The 23,354-nt window shown below is 37.6% G+C and overlaps 3 protein-coding genes and 1 non-coding gene across 5 annotated transcripts in view; 2 read left to right on the top strand and 2 right to left on the bottom strand.

Annotated features, from left to right (window-relative positions):
• Nucleotides 1–192: 192 nt before the first annotated feature.
• On the top strand, nucleotides 193–2,233 carry mrpl58 (mitochondrial ribosomal protein L58). Of its 2 annotated transcripts, XM_007257193.4 has the most exons (6): nucleotides 193–383; nucleotides 874–901; nucleotides 982–1,041; nucleotides 1,208–1,290; nucleotides 1,880–2,049; nucleotides 2,131–2,233. In XM_007257193.4, the coding sequence occupies exons 1-6, from the start codon at nucleotides 213–215 to the stop codon at nucleotides 2,213–2,215; spliced, it is 597 nt and encodes a 198-aa protein (XP_007257255.1). In that variant the 5' UTR covers nucleotides 193–212; the 3' UTR covers nucleotides 2,216–2,233. The 2 variants fall into 2 exon arrangements, with proteins under 2 accessions (XP_007257255.1, XP_015463326.1); XM_015607840.3 differs by lacking the exon at nucleotides 874–901.
• A 1,758-nt stretch (nucleotides 2,234–3,991) lies between these two features.
• Nucleotides 3,992–4,064, bottom strand: trnar-ucg (transfer RNA arginine (anticodon UCG)). The gene has a single exon. It is a non-coding gene; the product is annotated as a tRNA-Arg (tRNA).
• A 765-nt stretch (nucleotides 4,065–4,829) lies between these two features.
• On the bottom strand, nucleotides 4,830–10,539 carry si:ch1073-357b18.4 (myb/SANT-like DNA-binding domain-containing protein). Its single transcript, XM_007257192.4, has 4 exons — nucleotides 10,160–10,539; nucleotides 8,866–8,928; nucleotides 8,377–8,693; nucleotides 4,830–6,670 (listed from the first exon to the last, which is right to left on the bottom strand). Exons 1-4 carry the CDS (start codon nucleotides 10,305–10,307, stop codon nucleotides 6,014–6,016), a joined length of 1,185 nt encoding a protein of 394 aa, XP_007257254.3. The 5' UTR covers nucleotides 10,308–10,539; the 3' UTR covers nucleotides 4,830–6,013.
• A 2,162-nt stretch (nucleotides 10,540–12,701) lies between these two features.
• LOC103032113 (E3 ubiquitin-protein ligase rnf213-alpha) overlaps nucleotides 12,702–23,354 on the top strand; it is a 41,432-nt gene continuing 30,779 nt past the window's right edge. The window contains exons 1-10 of the mRNA XM_049465060.1: nucleotides 12,702–12,992; nucleotides 13,745–13,878; nucleotides 14,880–16,385; nucleotides 16,486–16,706; nucleotides 17,263–17,421; nucleotides 17,668–17,867; nucleotides 17,982–18,268; nucleotides 18,369–18,610; nucleotides 18,788–19,000; nucleotides 19,164–19,356. Of these exons, the coding sequence (XP_049321017.1) occupies nucleotides 12,908–12,992; nucleotides 13,745–13,878; nucleotides 14,880–16,385; nucleotides 16,486–16,706; nucleotides 17,263–17,421; nucleotides 17,668–17,867; nucleotides 17,982–18,268; nucleotides 18,369–18,610; nucleotides 18,788–19,000; nucleotides 19,164–19,356 (3,240 nt within the window). The 5' untranslated portion in view covers nucleotides 12,702–12,907. The remainder of the gene's footprint in view (nucleotides 12,993–13,744; nucleotides 13,879–14,879; nucleotides 16,386–16,485; nucleotides 16,707–17,262; nucleotides 17,422–17,667; nucleotides 17,868–17,981; nucleotides 18,269–18,368; nucleotides 18,611–18,787; nucleotides 19,001–19,163; nucleotides 19,357–23,354) is intronic.

Below are 23,354 nucleotides of genomic sequence, written 5' to 3'. Positions count from 1 at the left end.
TCTACAGCAAATTCACACTAGCCCCTATTATTAGACAAGGGACAGACAGATATTTTGGGACAGTGATGAACATTTATTTATACAAAAATGTTTTTGTCCGTAGTCTGTATGAACCAAATGCGCTATATATATATATATATTTGACTGGCGTGTTCAGCGTTAACACACACGCGCGCGCGCACGCACTGAAGTTACTGCCCCTTTAGTTCAATATGGCGGCCTCCATAGCAGCATGCCGTTGTTTACATTTGTCCCGCTCTCTGGGCTTTATGCCATACAAAAGCCAATTGTTAGCACATATTTTTACCAGATTAAACCACGACGGGTTATTACGCTGTCTAAACACCAGTCAACATCACACGACAAAGCACTCCGACATTCCGGTAGGTCATATCTTTAGTGTATTACATGTTGTTTGAACAATGTTTACGTCAGTGTTAGCTGAATAATTAAAAATATACAAAAAAGCTACGGCTGATTATGATATGTTTTTTTGTATTTGGTTTGGTTATGTTTTCTGTATTACCTGGTCTAAGATGGTATATGATGTACGTACCCAGGCTAGGTTAGCTAGTTACCAGTATAACCAAACTTTACCAGCAAGACCAAGCTAGTTAACCTGCAATGAACAGCATGAACAAGGTGGTCCACCAGCATGACTAGCATGGCCAAGGATGATAGACATCTAATTAAACATGAGTTTTGCTGGTCATATGCTGGTCAAGCAGGTTTTTTGTCTCGCTGACCAACTTATTAATGACACTGACCATCAAAGACACGTTTAGATCATGTTTTTTTTGCAGTATTGTCTGTCAATCTTGTTTAAATAAAAACGTTTTGGATACCTGACTTTTATTCTATTCAATTTAACAGGGTGACCAACCTTTTGTCATTCCAGTTGGTATGTGACATTACATTTAGACATATGACAGCTGTTCAGTGACACTTTTATCTAGTTTTAATTTCTCTGTCTTTTTACAGACCAACTAAAAATAAGCTACAGCCGGAGCAGTGGACCAGGCGGTCAACATGTAAATAAAGGTAGGATTAAAAAGGTAATGGAGGATAGGTAGGATTAAGGGGAGCATTTTTAGAGCATAGAGAAATAATTGCTATGAATTGTTAACTGTCTTGTAATGTAACTAATTTAAGTCCTTAACTTTATGTTGAATTTATGTTGAATGTGTTGATATTCTGTATTCTGTAGCCAGTACAAAGGCAGAGGTCCGGTTTCATGTACAGACAGCATCATGGATTCCTGAAGAAGTCCGAAATGAGATTATTCTAAAGGTAAGGAGAGAAATTAAGAAAAAGGTTATTCTGTCTAATCCACACTTTTACTTTGTTGTTTTTTTGTTTTCATGTTCTTCAGCCTAGCAGGGGCAAATTACCTAGCAGGCCAACTGGACATGTGCCTTTATGGGGCTTTGAAACAGAATATATTATAATACGTGTACATTATTTTTTGTAAATTAGTCAGTAAGTTAATTTAGATTTCTAAGTAAATCCAAATAAATGTTTTTCTGTTGATGTGATACCATTGCAGGGTTTTTGGGAGAACTGCAGATGTTGCCATTTTTTACGACATATGTTAATTTGCAGCACATGCAGAAGTCAGCACACTCTACGCACAAACAAGTTTTGAATTTTAATACTGGAGCCCTTTTCTAAATGTTCTGTTAAGAACTACTTAATTTTTTTCTTGTATAACTTTACCAGGCATAAATCCCTTCAGGCATTAAATTATTATTTTTTTGGGTTGCAATAGTGCTGTATAGAAAACTGAAGAATAGGGGTTCACCTGTTGTCATTACATATTTGTTTACTATATAATGTATGCCTGTTCATACACATTTTTATTCTACCTTTGCAATTATAGAATAAAACACGGATAAACAAAGCAGGGGAATTAATCGTCACGTCAGAGATGAGCAGAAGTCAGCAGAGGAACCTGGAAGACTGTCTACAAAAAATCACTGAGATGATCACAGAGGCCAGTCAACGACCACCAGAGCCATCAGAAGATGATATTGCCCTCTGGGCAAAAAGGTACATATAATAGCAATAATAATAACAATTACTGGTTTCTATGATAAAATGGTAACAAGTGTGTTTTTGTTTCATTTGTAGACTGGAGAAAAGAAATTTAGCAAGGTTAAAAGAGAAGAAAATGCAATCTGCAACCAAGCGAGGACGGAAAGTGGATTTTGACTAAATAAAAGTTTTAAAAACATGCCTTGTCTAGTGTTTGAATTCAATTTTCATTAATTCTATAATTTTATTTCTTGTATATAAACTGTATATTTCATGCTACCAAGCTTGGAGTGGGAAAGGCCTAATGCTGAATATGCATCACTGGACAGCTCAACACTACAATACTTACTGGCCACTGGAGTTATGTTTTTCTTGCAGAGTTGTTGTCATGCTCATATTGGTAACTCTAGATCTAATCTGGATTTGTAATCTATTATGAATATTGTTACTTGACAGCTAACATATTACACATTGAACTCATCTTACCAAATTTTCTCTGACGATCTAACAAGCCTTGTCTAGTGAGGTTTGTGATGTTGGTTTGGCATTGTTGCTAGCTTGCTTGTAGCAACATTAAAGTTTTTGCTATTTGTTGGCCTCACTGCCATGCACGGCTATTGGTATATGCAGGTATACATTACTTTTTTTAATTTTATCAACATATGTAAAGTCAGGACTATGAGAAGTATCATTTCATTAATATAACATTTGACTAATAAAATATTGCATAAATATTAAAATGTATCTGAAACTGTCAGACATTACAATGACAATGAGAATAAACACTGAATAACCGGCTGTGTTCATCTATGTAATCCTGCAGACCGGATATACACATACATATATACACGATTTAACGTATATATATCGTGTATATGTATAAGTAAATACACATACATATACACGATTTAATGCAATTACTGCAATAAAGGGAAAAAAACACGAAAGTGCCATTCCAGAAAAACGAGTATTTTAATCTTTGATTTAAAAATATCTAAAGTCAGGGCTTTTCTTACGTTTTCATTCAGTTACTTCTGTTTTAGAGCAGCATATAGGCAGGACTATCTTCAATAGCACATAAACGTGTTTAAACTGTTAATATAGTATTTTGTGAAATACTTATACACATTCAGCTTCACCGCTGTTCAGAAGTTTAAATCGCGCTACGTTTAACCAGTAGCACCGCAGTTTCCGCCTTCTTTTCACAGATCTGTTAAAGTGATTGGCTGCAGTAAAAAATGATGGACAGCTTGGTCTGTCTGAGGATTGGCTTAATAAAAAGCGATTGACAACGAAAGTGTAGTATCTGATTGGCTGAAATCGAAAATGATTGACACATGCTCCACCCTTTAGCCAAGCCCACTGGGGCTCCGGTCTGCAGCATTACCCTTCTCGCTGTATTGGGTTTATGAGAATACAGGAATATTCACCGCTCTTTGGGAGCAGCTCAGAAAGGTTTAATGACAATACAATTCTTCCTTTATGTTTTGCGTGTATGTGCACAGAAAAAAATATCAATACGACGAAGTAGAAACAAGAAGTTAGCAGAGGATGGTTTCGATCCATCGACCTCTGGGTTATGGGCCCAGCACGCTTCCGCTGCGCCACTCTGCTGTGCGGGTAAGGGCGACTTTCACACATTATAAGAACGTTTTTTTTTAATGCCATTCGCCACATCTATATCGGCCGTGATGTATATTATTTATATTGTCGGCTAACTAAGCCAATTCGTGACCAAATATATTTTAGATCTGTTCTGTTTTCTAATAACAGTTACTTGCAACAGACCGGTTGGCTTCGTGTTATCAGCCCAACGTAGCAAGAGCACGTGATTAGTTATTTTTAATGGCCGTTTTAACTGATTAAATGCGTAGAATCATTTATTTGCGCTTCTTTGCGATAAAAACGTAAGGTCACAGCGAACTGAACACACGTTCATATGAGTGTAAGAAAAGATCGACCACGAAGGGACTCGAACCCTCAATCTTCTGATCCGAAGTCAGACGCCTTATCCATTAGGCCACGCGGTCAACATGCTTTAACAGTGAAGAGTCGAACTATTCAAATGTGCACATCGCTTTAACAGGGTCAGCCATTTACTATAAACTAAGCTATATTAGCGTCAGCTATTTTGCTCACAGTAGTGATGGGATTTCCAGCCGCATCTTTTGGCTCACTAAAGGGGGCTCGTGTTCTGTCGAGTTGTGCTACCTTGTCAAACAGTGCTACCCTAGTAGTATTTAAGTTTTAAAAAGGTAAAATGCAAAAAAGAAATATATATATAACTTACATATATATATTTTTTAAACTTTCCATTGCTATTTGTAACTGCCAATTACAGTTTTTTTACATTCAACCAGGTTGTTTAATGCTTCCAATAAAATGAATTATAAAATAAATTATTTTTAATCGGCGCAGTGCCATAAATAAGAACATATCGATGATGAGCAGCATAATTTGACCGAACACCGACACTTTCAGTTTCCAAGTGGCTTGTCAGATTTTTGGTTGCTTAAATAAACTAGCTAGGTTAATTACCAAATTCGTTAGCAGAATATAAGTATATTGGTTTAAATATAACCAATTCGCTGGCCAATATAACTAAACTTACTGTTAATTTTTGCTGACTGAATTATAAACAGCCACAACAACCTAACAGATGTAGGATCTTTCCATGTAGTTAACTTGAAGTGTGAGTGGGGGAATATAGGGGAAGAAATGGGCTGGGCCTTTGTGTAGCTGTTGCAGCATTTTGTCATATTCCTGTTACTAAACAATACTCACATGTCCAGAAGTTAGCAATAGTGTTAACTTTACTTTACTAACACTTTTACTTCAATATTATAAAATGACCTTTTTCATTTTCTCTAGTCCATGTAACTTTTTAGAAAAGTAATGTATATATTATTTAAAAACAATCAGAAATCTGAGCAGTTAACTCTACTATATATAGATTTTAGAGTTATTTTTAACACAACATTGCTCAAATCCGATCTTGACGGTTCACATTCATAAATGTAAGTGACCTGTATCTGTGTGTAATGTGAACGAGTCTGTCCCTGAAACGCCTCACGTGTACATTGATACGTGTAAAAATGTCACCTTCTTTAACAGCAACAAAAAAACATCATATTTGAGAGACGACTCATAGCTTTATAAAGTGAAATGCATGCGTTAGCAGCTAATATGTGGCGCATTTTTGCTCGAGTGGAGAGCAAACAGCTCGTCTGAAGTGTTGTTAAGAATTAATACAATTTTGGGATATGGACTACGCCTCAATTTTCCAAGCCCCATTTCCTAGTCCTATATATACCTCCCAGGTGCTCCTCACCTTCGTGACTTTCGACCTCGCACCCGCCTCCACCCCATCACTACCCTGATCTTCATCACTCAACTAGCTGCGGTGGGGACTTGGCTTGAGAACCTTCTCGAGCTGTTCTGAACTGTACCCCAAGCAACATAATGACAGGTGCACCCTCCCCTGCATCGCATAGGCGTGGTTCATTATAGAAAAGTACATGCTCGGGTCGAGGAGGTGAAAAAAGGCCAGGCAGTTTGCTTTTGCTGTTTTTGCAGCTTTAACTGCACCAAGAGATGTGTGGGTAAGAGAGAGAAACACGTAGCGCATGCATAAAAGCTAAAAGACGCATGAATTTTGATTTGACCATTCACATTCACGTCGCACGTCCATGGATCGAATATGTATGAAATTTAGGACTACATATGAAAGTGATTTAAATTTAAAATTTAAAAAATCAGATTTGGCATGTTTACACAACCATGAAAAAATCTAATCTGAGCCACATTGAGCATTAAGGATTTGAGTTGCTTTAGCATAGTAATTGTGAACGTAGCCTTACAAACCATTAAATGTTGAAATTAATAATACAGAAGCAATCTGCACTGACTCAAACTAAATTAATCAGTAAATAGATTTTTTTAAAAGTTATTTATATGATAATTTTGTCACGTTAGTTAGCTAGTGCTTATCAGCCAGTCTCTGGAGCAGGGCAATGATAGTGTCTTGTTTGGAGGAGATCAATTCCAGGGCTGTTGCCATTCTTCCCAGTGCTTCAGCCATGTTGTTTATTGTTTTTTCCTGGCGTTTCTCCCGTGCATCTATCTTACGCTGCCGCTGATCCTCCAACAAAGTCCTCTCCTCCTGACTGGTCAAGAAGCTGCGGAGAAGAGCGGTGCGCTCCCCAGCTTGGCCCTGCTGCTGCTGGGCAAGACGAGAGGCTACTGAGCTGAGCTGAAGATGTCGTAATCTCCGCTTAAGAGGCTGCCGCACAACCCTGGAGGTAGGCTTGGGGGAAATGGAGGGCATGGAGCTGTCAGAGCTGCGAGTGGGACTGGGGCTTGGCTTTGGGTTTAGGGGTAGGACTGGGTTTGTTTTTGGAGGAGGAACATTACACAGTAGCGGGGAGGTCACCAGTGTGGGAATCTGGGGTGGTGAGGTGAAAAGGCCATTGGGGAGCAGACATGGGGTGGCCACAGCCGCTACTGACACACTAGAATGGGACTGGCGCTCCTCTGACCTTACGGCTGCTTTGGCTGTGGTGGCGAAGCCGACTAGAGTAGCTGAAGCAGGACCTCTCTGGTCAATCTTTGTTTTTCCTAGGACTTTGTCCATCATCTATTAAGTATACAAGAAGAGAGAAAAAGGAGAAGAAGGGAAAGTTTAATATATTATTTAGATTTACAATTTGTTAATCTGCATCACATTAACAACTAACTGTGTATAGTAAAGTCCTGTCTGTGATGTCTTTACAGGTTGTGACTGTCACAATAGAATTGTGACTGGAACACCAAGGGTCAGTTTCCCAGACAGGGATTACCGTAAGCATAGTCTTGCATTACACTGCATTTAAAAAAGAGTTTTAATTGACAGGAAAATATAGTCTATATCTAGGCTTAATCCCTGTCTGGGAATCTTCCTCCAACTGTTTAGAGAATTGCTGGTGGTGACAGTTTGTTTCTTTCTGTGGGAGAAATGGATGAGTGAACATTGTCACCTGGTCAAACAAATCCACAGTGTCTTACATTACGCTGATGAGCTTGGAGCCGTCTTGTTTGGTGCAAACAGTGCATGCTGGTAGTGGCAGGTGGTGTGTTTAGAAGGTTCTCCTGACACATACTGAAGAATGTAATTGGTGACCATGTTTATCCACATTAGGAGTAAGTGTGTGTAATATAATGGCCATACCCTAAGACACAATAGGACTAAATTCAAGCTTTGACTTCTCCAGTAAACAGGACAGTCATCAGGTAGCATCTCTGTCAACCATCTATGAGATGGTTAATTGCATAGCAAGCTGTAAAATCATTCATCCACTCAAGCAACTGCACCAATGCATAATTTTCACATGATAGAACATGTGCACAGCGCACAGTGACTCCCAACATCTTGTGAAATCCCCACATGGCAATATCTGTTCTGAAGACAGATCAATAAAAAGTAAATTTTCCTGATTTAACACTTACCCACTATGGTGATTATTCAATAAATGTTTAGTATATGAAATGTTCTACTTTCATTTAGAATAGAAAATCATAGGCTAAAATTGCTAACAAACAGTGGGCTTAGACTCTCACTAATCTTATCTGTGTATACACGTTTTACTAGAAAACAGGGAAGTATGTTTTTGCTGAACTGCCACTGACTGCAATTAAATAGCATCGAGGAGCACCACAGCAGCAACGTTAGACAGGCATGCTAATGTTGTGGTAGTGATGCTGGATTATTTCTTTAGCTTTACATTTCCTTATACCTTCAAATGTTCTTCACATTCATAAATCACCATAATCACAAAAAACATCCAGGATAATTAAAATGTATTGGTGTACTTTACAGTTTTAGTCTACTGTGTAAAAGTGAAGCTATTACAAGTAGATTTTGCTAAAACTTATTTCAATTACTTTTCCATTAAGGGTGCACTAAACCCCATAATTTTTGCTGACTCTACCATTAGCTTAAATTTAAAAAGGCTACAAAAAGGGACACTGAGGGATGTATGGGTTTAGAACCAGGGAAGGAGGAAGAGCTGATGGGCTGAGCTGCAGTAGCAGAGTGCCTTTGATAGCTGTGAGACCCAAATGGTTAGATGTCAGCATGGGGATTGACCGATCTGCATATTGTGATAAGTACCAAAGTACACAGACACATCATCCATGGCTATAGCAGAGTTGAACCTGAGAGGGCGCTGCAGAGGTGGAAATTACCACAATTACCACATCCATGAACATTACTTGATTAATGAAATTGTCATTCTGTGATCTTGATCAATGTACAATAAGCAACTATAGAATCTCAACTCAGCAATAAACTACATCATACTGTACCTCAAAGTACTCCCATGACGTCTTGGCTCGGCCTCCTCCCAGCCTGCTGCGCTCTTTTACTCTCTTGTATGTGACAATAAGGTTGTTCCATTTTCGCCTGATTTTCTCCACAGGCAGCGAGTGACCAAGCGTCTCCAGCTCACTCTGGACACTCTGGAAGAGTCGGGAGCGCTCTCGAGAGCCGTACACATCCCAGCAGCGATGCATAGCTTCAATGAGGTGCACAATAGCATGATGGGTAAATTCAGACGAGGTGGAGACAGCCTCAGTGTAGCCTCGAGCCCCACCGGCCTTCCTCACTTCTTCTCTCCCACCAACTGTGAGAAATATACATTATAGAATGCGCTATTATGGATTGTACAGCTACACAACATGGGCCAAATTATTAACAATAACATTAATAACTCAATCATTCATGCACTCATTGCAATGCAACAGAGATCTGAACAATATCAATGATATCTGTGGATGGATGATGATTACACTTACCATGGGAGCCCTTGTCTCTAAATACAGGTGAAAGAGACACAGCACTGTTTATGCTGATGGGGTCTGTAATGCATAACAATACACAGACATTTAATTAGGAATTTCAGCACGCTTTCAACATTTTTGTCAATTGTTCAGAGTGATTTACTGTTGATCTTCACATTAAGAACTTTAACAAAATCTATTTTACTGAACTTTCTTTATCCAATAGATATTGAATAGGATTTTTTTGTAATTGTGCCGAGTTAACAAGCATTCTTAGAACTTTAGCACAGTGATACCACGTGATAACAACCCATAATATGCAAATTACCCCTGCACTCAGCTATATTGCACCTATCAAAATTAAGTCTAAGTTAAATCTAAATGTGTTGATTTGTTCTAAGACCAAGTTTACTCCTGGCCATATTATTTCACTAGTATCTGGAAAGTATCCTGATAAAATTTTAACTACACACACTGCAATCTAATTGCAGGTTATGGCAGAATATGATATACAAATGTACTTATTGCTTGGCAGTTGTGTTTTGGTTGTCGAGTACTTCTTGCAGAGATATATATCTTTACACTGATATAGTATAACATAATATAATTAAAAGTAATATTTTGCATGCAGGGGCAGATTTTAGCAGTGTATAAGTTGACTGTGAAGTTTTTCTTCATGTGGTGGCTTGGAAATGCCTTTTTAAGTTGTGAGTGGGACTGAACACTTGTTCATGGACATGAATTATCAGTTTGAGAAGAGCCTGTTAGTAGTGGACGCCACATGAATGGGAAAGTCAATTCTGTGGGAATTTAATCATTGTCATGTACAGGGTATATGTCAGAAGGCATTACCCAGACATAGAGGATAGTCCTTCTATGATAATAGTATCTAGAATTGTAGGGAAGCTCCACATGCATATCCAACAGGTTAGTGCAACTTTCTTTAGCTTTTATGAGACATGGCAAAAGTAATGGGACCATTGTATAAAAATCTCAGTAAGTCAGTCCGTTTCTCTACATTGTGGTATTTCACATCAAATCAGTATGAATGACACTCTTAATGAATGTTTTAAAGACAGAATCATCATAAAAAGGTTTTTGAAAATGAGTGAAAATCCACTTTAAACTGCAACTTCTGGGCATTTCTTTTGCAGCAGAGACTATATTAGTAGCATTTTTACAATGATAATAAAAAATACATCAGTATGATGTTCACAAAAGCTGAACAGCAGCGGGTCTGTTGTGATGACTGATGGAGTTATATCAGGAGAGCACGTCCTGAAGTGACACCAGGGAGTAAGACACTCACAGAGTAAGACAGGAGTGGGCTCCTTTGCTTGCTCGACCTGATGAGCTGCTGTGAGGACTGAAGACGTGCTTGCAGCTGGAGGGGCATCGCAGGACAGCACAGCACCTCCAGACGGCTCGACTTTCGGCGAGGCGTCCATCATCATCATCAACACACAGCGGCAGCTCAGCGCGGGGTGAGAGCTGCGCTCCGGCAGGCGGCCTCTCACTCCCCGACACTCCCCCTAAAGAGTGACGCTCACCCCCCGGCAGTGAGGGCGAACCCTGCGCTGCTCAGGAGGATTATGGGATGGTTTTCTGCTCTGTCCAGCGCGGTTTGATAACACTGAGGGCTGTAAAAATCATGGCTGCGCTCCCCTCGCTGTAACTGCGCAACTTTACTGCGCGGATCGACCACCTGATTGGTCGCCGCCTGGTTGCGTCACACGCAGCCCCTGTGCCTCCGCAGACGCAGCGCGCAGACGCGACTGATCACCCGTGATGCTGAGCGCACGCTCGCGGCTGCTCACAGGCCTGTAGCAAGATGTTTACACAGAGTTTTTTTTACATTAGCCCACTTCTGCTTTCTGCATTTATTTTGTATTTGTAGGTTTTCTTCATGTATGAAGATAAAATATGTTACTAGATGGTGTGAAATGTCTATATTAATACAACTCTATTTACAACACTGTTATTTTGCCCCAGAATGAAACAAAAGTTTTTTATATATATATATAAAACAAAAGTTTCATTGCACTTAAAAAATGTGATATGTATGTTTGGAAAAATAATATTTCTGATCTTATTGTCTGGTTTAAGGCACTGTTAAAACACTATGTCACTTCAGTTTCTGAATCAGTTTATCTGATTTTGCTATTTATAGTTATATGTTTGAGTAAACTGAACATTTTACTCAAATTCAGCATTTCTCCCAAATTCCAGATAAAAATATTTGCAGAAAATATGAAAAAAAAAGATGCAGAGCTTTCAAACCTCAAATAATGCAAAGAAAACAAGTTCATATTCATAAAGTTATAAGAGTTCAGAAATCAATATTTGGTGGAATAACCAGCCTTACACGCTGTTTTTTATAACTTTATGCCACTCCTGGTGCACAAATTCAAGCAGTTCAGTTTGGTTTGATGGCTTGTGATCATCCATCTTCCTCTTGATTATACTCCATAGGTTTTAATTTGGTAAAATCAAAGAAACTCATAATTTTTAAGTGCTCTCTTTTGTCAGCCAAAAAAGGGCACACACTTTAATATAATATATCCACTGTGGCATTGTTTCCATAAGCTTCTGTCACAAGATTTATTTAAATCCAGTGTTGCATTATTTTTTTTTACCAAGATCTTGCATTGATGATTGTATAGTCTGACCGCTGCACAAAGCCTTCTCTGAATTTGGTCTTTTAATCTGACTTCACGAGTGGAATGGATCCTCAGCAGCAATCTTACTAGTCAGTTGAAATATTGCAAAGTGTTTTTGTTGGAGCTGAAGATGAACAGTAGACATAACAAGACGTAAGTAAAAAAAATACTTGTGTGTGGGACAGGACGCCCCTGATGATATAATAACTCAGGTGATCTAGGTCCAGTTTGTATGTGGGTTCATTTATCGGCTCTAGGTTTGTGTTTTCTAGCAGTAGACAGCAAACATATTTGCATGTCCACACTGACCATCATTAGACTTTCATTGGAAAGAAATTGCAATTAATAGCAAATGTTTGCTGCTAATGTAACCACATGTTTAATTACATATATGATTTTATTTTATAGGTTAGTTTCTGTGGCATCATCATTGAGAAAATGACACTGCAAATGCCCAGAGGTCTAAGGTGTGTTTACATATAATAAAGATATATATCTGTCTAATATCCTTGTAAATGTTTTTTTTTATTGTGTGTATAATTTATGTTAATGCATGATGTCGTATAAAATATGTACAATGTAATTTACAGATAAATTGATCCATAATTTATTTGAATTTGGCCTTTAACCCTGTTATTATTTCCAAGTTTTTTTAGTTTAACACTCTTATTTGATATTTAATTTATTTATAAATATTTTGATGATATAGAAATTGGACTGTATGTAAAATTTACAGAACAGCCAGAAAGAAAAAATAAAAAGCCTAATAAAATCTTAATACATAATATTGAATAAAATATGAAGGTAAAAGGCATACTCTCTGGAAAGGGTTGAATTTAAAACAGCTTTTAGCCTTTTTCTCTAAGGCTTAACTATTAAACTATCAAATGAAATAATCTAAAATACATCGTATGTATTTTGTCATAAAAATATTCAAGGCACCCATCTAAATAGAAACTAACCTAAAACTAACCTGAATACTTTATACACGAAGTAAACGAACGAATGTACTTAAAATAACAGTGCAGTCCAGTCATGAAACATTAAATAAACGTCTGTAATACCCTCTCTCACTCAGTGACTCAAAACTAGAATCGAGTTTATCTAGTCTGATAGAGCCAGGAAACGAAAGCAATCACATCAGAGGAAAACGAAAGTTAAGACTTGCTTATAAAAGAGGAACTACCGCTTCATTCTAGCAGTTCATTCTCTGAAGGACTCCGGATGATTCACCGGGTTTCTCTGCGATACTTGTTTTTTTTAAGACTTTGCTTTGCTGGGATGCGAAGCGAGACACGACAGATAGAGAGAGAGAGTCGTTTAACATTGGGACGAAAATGTCCTGCTATTAAACTCGTACGAGAGGTTTAAAATCAGTGAACTGCTGTGTTTTCGAGATGAAATGCTTAGAATGTGGTTCCGAAGTAAAAGAGTCTTTCAAATTCTGCCCTGAGTGTGGGTTCAGACTGACTGTCGAGTCTGGTAAGTGATTAATTTACTCCATAGGGTCAGTTTCCAAGACAGCGAAGTAAACCTACCCTGCTACAAACCTAGCAGCTCATGCAGAGAAAACCTGCTGCCTATGCATTTTAAAAGCTAGTTAGCTAACAAGCTACCCGTATGTTTTTTTCCTGGTTGACCAACTGGTTTTGAGCTGGATTTTTTTTGCAGGGTAGTCATAGACTGTTTTCTGTTTAATGGGAAATCTCTATTTAAAATACTGTGTAGTCCAAGACTAGACTTAAATCCTGCCTGATTTAGTAATGTCATGGCATTTCTCCTTTGACCTAAATGTGTTTTAGTTCAGCATACTTTGTGTACATCTGCCTGTGTCTGTGTCATGTTTATTTATAATAGATTACCATTTTCCTTAGCCTAAAAGAAACCTAAATTTCAAATTAACTATCCAAGCTGGAGGCTTCTAGTGCTTTCTGGTGGTTTGTGTTTTTTTAACAGTCTTCAGTGGTTAGCAATAGTATTTTATATTTTGAGTTAATATTGCAGACAACATATAGTATTCTATTTCTATAACAGGTCATTGTACACTTGTAGAGAATTTAAAATGGCTCTTGTTATATTTAATGGTGTTTACAGGTATCTTACAGCTTTGCTACAAGAACAATAGATCAATCAGATTTTTTGTTTTGGAAAATGCTAACATAGTTGGATGCGAGTAAAAGCTAAACACAATCAACTATCTCAGGCAATAAAACAATGGTGAAATGTTTTCTCAGGAAATGGAAAATCCCAGGGAATACCAAGCCATCAGGGGAAAGAAGGAGAAAATCAGTCACATGATCCACCCACCACTAAAGGTGTGTCTTCAGAACTGTCCACACAGCTGCCAGAAGACAATGTTAAGAAAAAGGTACAACACTTTTTATAGCCTTTTTAAATAATCTCTAGTTAAACATTTAATGTAGACCTTTAGTGTATCATCATTTCTCACTGTACATTCATGATACATTTCAGTTATCTTCCGTGCACCACCTGTCTATAAATGGTAAACATATCCAAATGGTAAATATCCTGTGCTCCCTCACTTTGTTGCACTGTGAGTTGTGAGAACATTCAGCTTAGAAATGTATGTGCATTTACCATGGACATTATAGCAATATTGTTTTTTTTACTTTGATATGTTCTTTCTCTGGGGCAGAATAAGGGTACAGCATGTATCATTAATATAAAACAATATAATAATTTGATTCACAAAGTTTTTTTGTTTATAATTCAACTTTATATATTGGAGTAGTTTTATTACATTTACAGCATGTAAAAAAGTTTATCTGCCATCTTCGTAATTCTGAACCCTGTTGCCCAAATAAAGCCCACACTTTATTTTTTGACCCGATTGAAATTGTGAGTAATGTGGTTCTGCATACACCTTCAGCAAAATGTTTCTTTACAGTCTTAAAAAAAGATTATTTGTCTCACAACAATAGTGAACCTATTTTAATGTCATATTAAAGCATTAAAAGGTATTTCGAAGAACCAAGTACAACATTTTTCTAGTAAATAAAGAACCATTTAATCAGAACTATTCCAAGCTTTTAAAATATTCCAATAGTTGTGTCAATGTAAATGAATGTATCATAATTTATTTTAAACATAGTTAGTTAAAGAGTCAATTTTCTAACTGGTGCAATGAGGCTGGTGTAGCTTCAGTTGTGCCAGTATGAATTAATTATCAATAACAAAATATATAAGTCCATGGTTTATTAGGTTGAGTTGTCTAAATCAATGTTTCAATTACAGTAATATTTAGATTATTTAGATTTAGTTTCACTACAATACACAAAACACAATACAGAACAAATAAAGGGAATACTGTTAGCACATCTGTAGACTCTGTTACTCTTTTGTCCTTAGGTAATTTCTGGCTCAAATGAAAAAAATCTAAAGAAAGATTGCAGTGGTGGAACAACTGAAAGTAAAAGATCTGATGTGGGTACAGATAAACCACAAGATGGCGCCAGTTCATCTCCTACAGCTGCAAATAAAGACACACCTCCTAAACTCCTTGATACATCTTCTCAAAGCACAAAGTCTTCACTTTTAGATGTCCAGATGTCCAGAGGTCTGGAGAGTGAGTACTGTGGTCAGTCATCTAAAATGACACCAGGCTCAAAGTCTTCTACATCTGAAGCTTTAATTCAGACCCCAGAAGAAGCAGGCTCTGTCAGACACCCTGCCTGTAAGGAGCATATGGAGAAGGACATGAAGAGTGGCTCTGTACAACCTGAATGCTGTGGGCCAACTGACAATGAAAGCTTTGCTGTGGGAGTAGATGTACCACAAGATGGCACCAGTTTATCTTCTACAGCTGCAAATAAAGACACCGCTCCTGAGATGCTTGATACAGCTTCTCAAAGCACAAAGTCTTCGCTTTTAACTCATGGGCCCAGCGGAGATATTTCTTTACCCCAGTCTCAACACTCCAGTGCCTCAGCAGAGCTGCCAAGCAGCCAAATCCTTTCAGGGAATGAGTCTGAGGACCTGTTGTCCAGAGGTTTGAAGAGTGAGTACTCTGGTCAGTCATTTAAAATGACACCAGGCTCAAAGTCTTCTACATCTGAAGCTTTAATTCAGACCCCTGAAGAAGCAGGCTCTGTCAAACACCCTGCCTGTAAGGAGCATAAGGAGAAGGACATGAAGAGTGGCTCTGTACAACCTGAATGTGCTGTGACAACTAACAATGAAAGCTTTGTTGTGTGTGTAGATGTACCACAAGATGGCTCCAGTTTATCTTCTACAGCTACAAATGAAGAATCTACTCCTAAATGTCTTAATACTACTTCTCAAAGCACACAGTCATCAGCTCCTACACATGAGTGTTCATTCCAGTCTCAACAGCCTAGTGTCTCAACAAAGTTGCCAAGCAGCCAAATCATTCCAGGGACTGATTCTAAGAACTTGGAGAGTCACAGTCAGTCTGGTCAGTCATTTAAAAAGACCCCAGGCCAGACCCCCGCAGAAACAGGCCCAGTTAAATGCCCACCCGCCAAGGAGTCTGTTGCAGCAAATTTAACATCTACTAGTCCAAACGATGATTTTAAGTCTGCACAAGTTACAGCAATAGTGGACCAAAATAGAGTCATGTCAATTCCTGGTGCAACCAAAGCACAGGAAGAGGCAGTTACCAGTAAGATACAGACTTCCAAAACTGTCACCATGCCTGAACTACAGAGGAGCACTCAGAAAGTACCTGACCATAAAGAAATGTCTCATCAAGACCCCATAAATGCAGAGACTGAAAAGCAGAATCAGAAACCTCCAGTCCCACAACAAAAAGAACCACTGCAGGATACCAATAGAAAGAGTGAGAAACAAAGCAATTCCGCTTCTGAGAAAATGTTTGGACCATACCTTGCTAAGGTAAGAAAGATAATTCGAAATATGAACTTTTCTCATTCTTCAGTTATTTGATGTGGCCAAACTTTTGTTTTTTATTCTCTAAACATTTCTTTAACCATAGGAAAGACCTGCAAATCCACAAACTGATAATGTTGAGGACAAACAGCAAAAGAACAGCCAAAAGAAGAAGATGGAACACAAAGAGGGAAATGCCCATAAACAAAAAATCAATGAACAAGCCTCAAGCACAGAGAAGCATGTAAAAAGTGCCTCTTCAGACTCAGATAACAAAGCGAGTATTCAGGAAGAGTCGTCAAAGGAGAAAAAGGACCGGCAGAACCAGTATGTTTTACTTTATATCCCACTTTCCTTAGTATCACACTTTTCCTCAGTTTATGCTCCTTTGCTATCAGCAGCTAGCATCTGAGAGGACATGATTGGCCATGCTCTATCTGGGGTGGGTAGATGCACTCTTTTCCTACTCTGCACTCTGATCAGCAGAGGCATACTTTTGCTTAGGTATAAGTGCTGTGCTTTCCTCTAACTGTGCAGTGATGCTGCATCAGTGGAAGTTCAAAAAGAGGTGGTTACTGACTTCATGGTGTCATACGAGCCATGTGCTAATCTTTGTCCTCCTATTGTTCAGAGCATTACTGGATATAAGGAAAGCAACTGTGTGTGTAACTGGCCTTACAACTTGAAACTAAATATTGAGTAAAATTAGAAAAGAAATGTATTGTGTAAATTTCTCTTTCTTATACTAGCTCCTTACGAGCCACAGCTCTATAGAGGTTCAGTTGTGCAAGTAAATGTACATATAGTTTGCTTTAAAGAAATACTAATTGTTGCCTAATTAATCCAAACTTTTCTATTAATAATAATTCTGGATATATTTTAGGACATCAATTCCTCAACAGGGACCCAAATGCGTCACTGTTTTCTTCCATGCCATTTTATCTAAAGACTTTAAACTGGATCCAGCACAAGACTTTGTGACCATCAGATCTGGAAGTTTGGAGAACTGGAATCATGATATTGTGAGAATGGAAGTCACAGGGTGAGATATTTAAAACATATGTCTATGTATTATATTGGAATGTATTATATGTTGAAAAAAGCTCATATTTTTGGTAAAATGTAAAGATTATTTATGATTTGATTTTAGTAAATGATAGAGATCTTTCAGCCTTAGAACCTTACTATAGTTATTATATGACTCTGGAAAATCCATCCTCTTTGACTGTTAATTTGAATATGTTTTTATATTTACTAATATTATTCACTCACTACTTTTTACCTGCAGACATATCGAACATCATGGATTTGTTGTCCATGGAAAACTAGGGATTCCAAAATCATATGTTGGAAGGTCTATTGCTTATAAATATGTTGTTCACAAGCCGGGGAAAAACTCATTAGAATATGAACACATCTACAAAGAATATGCAAGTTCCTTTGTTAACCATTGCCTTTTCATTCGAGAGGATCTTTTAACACAACAAGGTAATAAACAGTTATTAGTTCATTTCCTTGAATTGAACATTAGTAAAATAAAATTATCCTGTACATTGTGTTTGATTGTGATAAATCTGCGTGGATATGTTCACTTTATTCCAGATGAATGGCACCAATATGATGACATCATTTGTGCAAAGCCTTCAGAGGGTATAAAAGAAAGGCTTAAAAACTGGTTTGTGAACATGAAGCCTGATTTAGTGAATGGTAGAAACATAGCAGGAAAAGTGATGCTGGAAACAATCTTTGAGATCCTCCGTGAGTGGAGTAATGTAAATGTAAGGAACTTCTTCGCTCAGCTCAAACAGTTCTTTACAACTTACTCAAATCCCTGGGTTTATGAAGATACAGCAAGACCATGGAGCTCTTTGCATTATGGAGAACATGAGGTATTAAAGTATTTTACATTAAATGTGTTATGTAGATTTCCTTTTTTTAAATAAATATTTTTGATCATTTATGTTTGTGATTTCATTGTCTTCTTTTTAGGTGAAAAAACTCATCAGAGGTTTCATACAAGAGAAGATTTCTCTGTTTCAAACAGACAACGTCTTTACTTCAGAATCCTTGAGAGCAGGAGTTGTTTTGCTGTTGATTTGCAATAAATATGAATTACAGTTGGATCAAGAGTGGATTCATAAAGTTGGCTGGCTGCTTCGTCTTCCAGATTTGTCAAAGGAAGAATTTTGTAAATGCTGGATAGAGTTTTTACAGCCTTTACAAGGAGAAAAGTAAGAATTTAAGAGTTGATTTTGATCAGAGAGCAGTTTATTTAATAAATATATTCAAAATACACTTAAGTTGTCCTACTGCTTTGTATGGAATATATTTGTACTTTCATACATTGTTTGACTGCCACCTGTGGGTCATCAAGATTATTGCTGAATAGCTTTTCTTTAATTTTACAGTGTTGCACATGCAGTCAGAACATTTTGCAAGACTGCAATTGACAAAAAAGCAGTCAGCTGGATTGTTATCCTTCCCCTGTTGCATTTACTGGAGAAAGAAAGCAAACCATTTGAGTCTAATCAACTCTCCACTGAACAAAGTTTGGCTGTTTGGGCAGGACTTAAAGGGTTTAAGATGCATGAAGACCATCTTACAGACTCCCAACACACAAGGTATTTATGCTTCAAATGCCAATTTCTAAGCATATTATACATTTTTATCATTATCTACACATTTTTTAAATTCATGTATTCATTTATATTTCTGATTAACAGTGTAAAAGCTGTTCCTTTTTTATTTGATTGTGTTAGTAACGTATTTTATTCTGATTTACAGGGCACTTATGAAAGTCATGAAGGCCCACAAATACTTACTTGACATAGATCAACTGCTTGCCCGCTCATGGGTGTGTGCATTGGGTCTGAATGATATAGGTGAATGTACAACTATGATCCCTGTGGATTTCTTAGATGTCCTCACCATGCTTAGCTTCAGACTTGACTCCAAAGGGTCATATTTGGACCATAACGTGAGTAGCTTAATTCATTTAACAGTGCCATTTAAACATGTTCAGACGCTTGTTTTAAGAAATCCACTCTAATTAAAACACACTGACATACAAGCACAAACAGATTTTATTCAGCTGGAGGTGAGACAACAGACAGTCAATCCTTATAGCAGCACCATTCAGAATTTCTATTTCAGCTGGAGACAGGACAACAGACAGTCAAACCCTGTAACAGAACCATCCAGAATCACTATTTCAGCTGTCGACAGGACAACAGACAGTCCAACCATATAGCTGAACCATTAGGAATCTCTATTTCAGCATGGGACAGGACAACAGACAGTCAAACCATATATCAGAACCATTCAGATTCTCTATTTCTCATTAATCCAGTAAATGTTTTACTGCAGTTCACAAAGTAATCTGAATGCAGATGTTCCCATTTTATGTTCCACATCGTGGAACTTTGGTTGCATAAACATAGACATAAATATATTGCTTTTAGAGGCATGTAATCCAAAAGTAACAAAGTTTCATTTCATGTCATTTTGGATTATGTTATGGTTTTAACAGGCAATAAGTGATTTGTCCAAACTTGGATGAGGAAAGCACAGTATTTTACTTTGGAGTCTTTTAGTATTCTAGCTGAAAGCTGAAGCTAGCAATTATTTACCATTATACTCAAGACTAGAATGTGCTGTTTTTTCAAGTCCAAAAAAAGTGTTTCTTCGCAAATGTGAGGTTGCACAACTAATTCGTGCTCTACAGGGTTATACTTTGATAGTATTATTCTTGCTTTGTCAAGCAATGTCTGAAATGTATTGTTTTTGATACATAGCCACACTTTTAACATACTCTGGTCATCTTTGTTTACATATCGGGAGGGCACACTGGCTTTGATTATTTTACTGATTGGCTTTCTGACCTCACTTTTTTGCTATGTTTTATTAGTTGCTTTAACATGGATTTCTGCAACCACAGAGTTATTTCCAAGAGCATAATCTGCTACTGGGTTAAACTGCTAAGGGTCACAAAAGCTTATTGTCTGTTTCTAGCTTTCTTAGTACTTCAAAGATCAGACAAAGATTAGGCCAAATCAACAGGAAAAATCAACTTTTGTTTTACATTTTTTTGCAGCCTAACGTGCTAGATGGGATATTTCAGAGTCTGGGGTTGGAAACATGTACACTAACAGATACTATACTAAATTAAATTGAAAAGGGCGAGTGGTCCAGCGGTCTAAAGCGCTGCCACTGTGAGCAGGAGGTTCGAACCCCTGCTCATGCAGCTTTGCCATCAAGCTGCCAGCGCTCAAAGGGAGCACAATTGGCCCTGCCCCCTACATCACTCCTAGGGTGATGTCCACAGCACAGTGCGTCTGTGAGCTGATGTACCGGAACTGAGCCGCTGCGCTTTCCTCCAAGCTACTTGGCAATGCTGTGTCAGCAGCAGCTTGAAAAGAAGCCTCCTGGTGTGTTGGGGCATCACTAGTGATAGGGGGAGTCCTAATGAGTGGGTTGGGTAATTGGCCTTGTAAATAAAATTATAAAAGAAAAAAAATATATACAAATAAATGAATTGAAAAACGTTTCAAAATCTGCAACAAAAAAATAGACATAACATAAAATTTAATATTAACCCTAGAAGACTAACATCAGGTGATTTTCACCCACACAATTTTTTTCATGTGATTTTCATTTTGTTGCCGTTGTCTGAGTTTTATGGGACTTTGGGTAGCTTCAGGGCGCTCATTAATGTTATGTTTTTTTCAAGAGGCATGCATTCGGGTGATTTTCATCTAACTTTAGTGACAGAGAGTAGCATATTTTATGAGTGTAATATACCTGATGTTAGTGTTTGTGTGTTTAAATCAGGCACTTACATAGACCACTGAAGTTGTGTCATCATTTTGTCATCGGCGCCATGTTGTTTATGCCCATATGTGTCTAAGCGGTTCAGGTCAATGGAAAAAATTCATGGGCTTTTCAAAAACTTGTCTCTATCACATTCTGTCGTAAATAAATACAGGGTCATCTCAAGAAATTAGAATATCTTTTTCAGTAATTCAGTTCAAAATGTGAAACTCATATTATATAGATGTATTACACACAGAGTGATCTACTTTAAGCATTTATTTATTTTATTGTTGATGATTATGGCTTACAGCCAATGAAAACCCTAAAATCAGTGTCTCAGAAAATTTAAATATTATATGACCAATTGATACTTTTGGCAGTGTGGGCAGTTTGCTAAGTCCTGCTGGAAAATAAAATCCGCACCTCCATAAAAGTTGTCAGCAGAGGGAAGCATGAAGTGCTGTAAGATTTTGTGGGAAAACACTGCACTGACTTTGGACTTGATATAACACAATGGATCAACACCAGCAAATGACATGACTCTCTAAACCATCACTGATTGGTGCAAACACCAACGGTTTGAAGAGTCATGTCATCTGCTGGTGTTGATCCACTGTGTTTTATTATCAAGTCTAAAGTCAGTGCAGTGTTTTCCCACAAAATCTTACAGCACTTCATGCTTCCCTCTGCTGACAGAAGATTTCATTTTCCAGCAGGACTTGGCACACTGCCCACACTGCATAAAGTACCAATTGGTCTTACATAATATTCTAATTTTCTGATACACTGATTTTTGAGTTTCATTGGCTGTAAGCCATAATCATCCATAGTAAAATAAATCACTCTGTGTGTAACACATTTATATAATATATAAGTTTCACATTTTAACTGAATTACTAAAATAAACTAACTTTTCAAAGATATTCTAATTTTTTGAGATGGCCCTGTATGTTCAGAACCCTGTATGTTTTATTCTCTCTACATTTACCTCCTGATCATTACTGGATATTCTGAATTTCAAGATCGTTTAAGGCTCGTAAAGAGAAAAATGCTAGCTTTAAGCTAATGTTTAACTGACATCACAGCACAGCTGCAGGAAATGCCAGCGGACTAGATTCTGCGCGACAACAGCAAACTCCGGTCGGAACTTGTTTTGAATTATTATTCTTCTTCACAGAGGATCATTAAAGCATTTAAATATGTGAAAACTATCAGTAATGTTGAGCAGTGTAGTCTGTGTTAGAGCTTTAAAAAGGTATTTAATAAGAGAAAGTGGTTCACAGTTCACGAACAGCGCTTGCCTGAGGCTTTATTATTTTATTATGGTCATTAGTTTATGCTAATTACAACACCAGCTCCAAATAATCAACTAACAACTAACTACTCAACTAACTATCTGCCCTCACTGAGACGAGCTGTGTGATACAGCAGGAAACTAGCCGGTGTTACTCCAGATCCACAGAGTCTAATACAATTAACATAAAAAAAAACCTTAATGTGTCTTTCCACTAAAACTCTTTATAAAGACCAATCTTGACGTGAAACACCAAACAAATCTAAACGTAATCAGAATCTTCATTAGATAAACAAACCCCTGCATTGTAACCCGCATTACTAACCCACTGTATAATCCAGAGAGGTTGGGGAGTAAACAGGCTGGATGAAGAGCTCCAGTAACAGTAAATGATGTATTTTGAGTTTGCTGGTGTAGCTGGTCTGTCAGTATAATCAGGGTAGTGTTGGACCAGTTAAATTGAAGCTCGAACAGATAGAGTAGCATGTAAAACAGTCAAACACGCCACTATCACTCGTCTTAACTACACTGGTAAAGCGTGCTACAATGTTTAAACCTGGTTCTGGAGTATCACTGTTCTGTGACAGTTTATTAGTTATAGTTGTTATAGTATATTAATTGGATCATCTGGTGCTAAAATTAAGGAACGGTTCCAAAGTGTCATACAGTGTATCCCCAATGTTGTGATGGTGTTACAAATTTGAATTTGAGTGTTCTAGGGTTAAAAACAGAATATTATATATAGTTGTATTTTTTTTCTCTCACAGACATTTAAGGGACTGTTATCACATCTCCTCTGTATGGCAAAAGACCAGCACTCCAGGTAAATATACATGCATGCAGTAGACCAAGCAGTGTATGTAAGTCCA

The sequence above is a fragment of the Astyanax mexicanus genome, chromosome 15 (assembly GCF_023375975.1).
Source record: "Astyanax mexicanus isolate ESR-SI-001 chromosome 15, AstMex3_surface, whole genome shotgun sequence".
Taxonomy (NCBI): Eukaryota; Metazoa; Chordata; class Actinopteri; order Characiformes; family Acestrorhamphidae; genus Astyanax; species Astyanax mexicanus.
This window is presented reverse-complemented; position numbering and strand designations above follow the sequence as displayed.

Bases quoted from the DNA above. Each gene is read 5' to 3' on its own strand.
- si:ch1073-357b18.4 (XM_007257192.4), bottom strand. From the start codon at position 10,307: ATGATGATGATGGACGCCTCGCCGAAAGTCGAGCCGTCTGGAGGTGCT. The intron at 8,929-10,159 runs GTGAGTGTCTTA...TATGCATTACAG, and splicing joins GCCCACTCCTGTCTTACTCT to ACCCCATCAGCATAAACAGT. The intron at 6,671-8,376 runs GTACAGTATGAT...TATACTTAATAG, and splicing joins CGTCATGGGAGTACTTTGAG to ATGATGGACAAAGTCCTAGG.
- mrpl58 (XM_007257193.4), top strand. From the start codon at position 213: ATGGCGGCCTCCATAGCAGCATGCCGTTGTTTACATTTGTCCCGCTCT. The intron at 1,042-1,207 runs GTAGGATTAAAA...TGTATTCTGTAG, and splicing joins CGGTCAACATGTAAATAAAG to CCAGTACAAAGGCAGAGGTC. The intron at 1,291-1,879 runs GTAAGGAGAGAA...TTGCAATTATAG, and splicing joins GAAATGAGATTATTCTAAAG to AATAAAACACGGATAAACAA.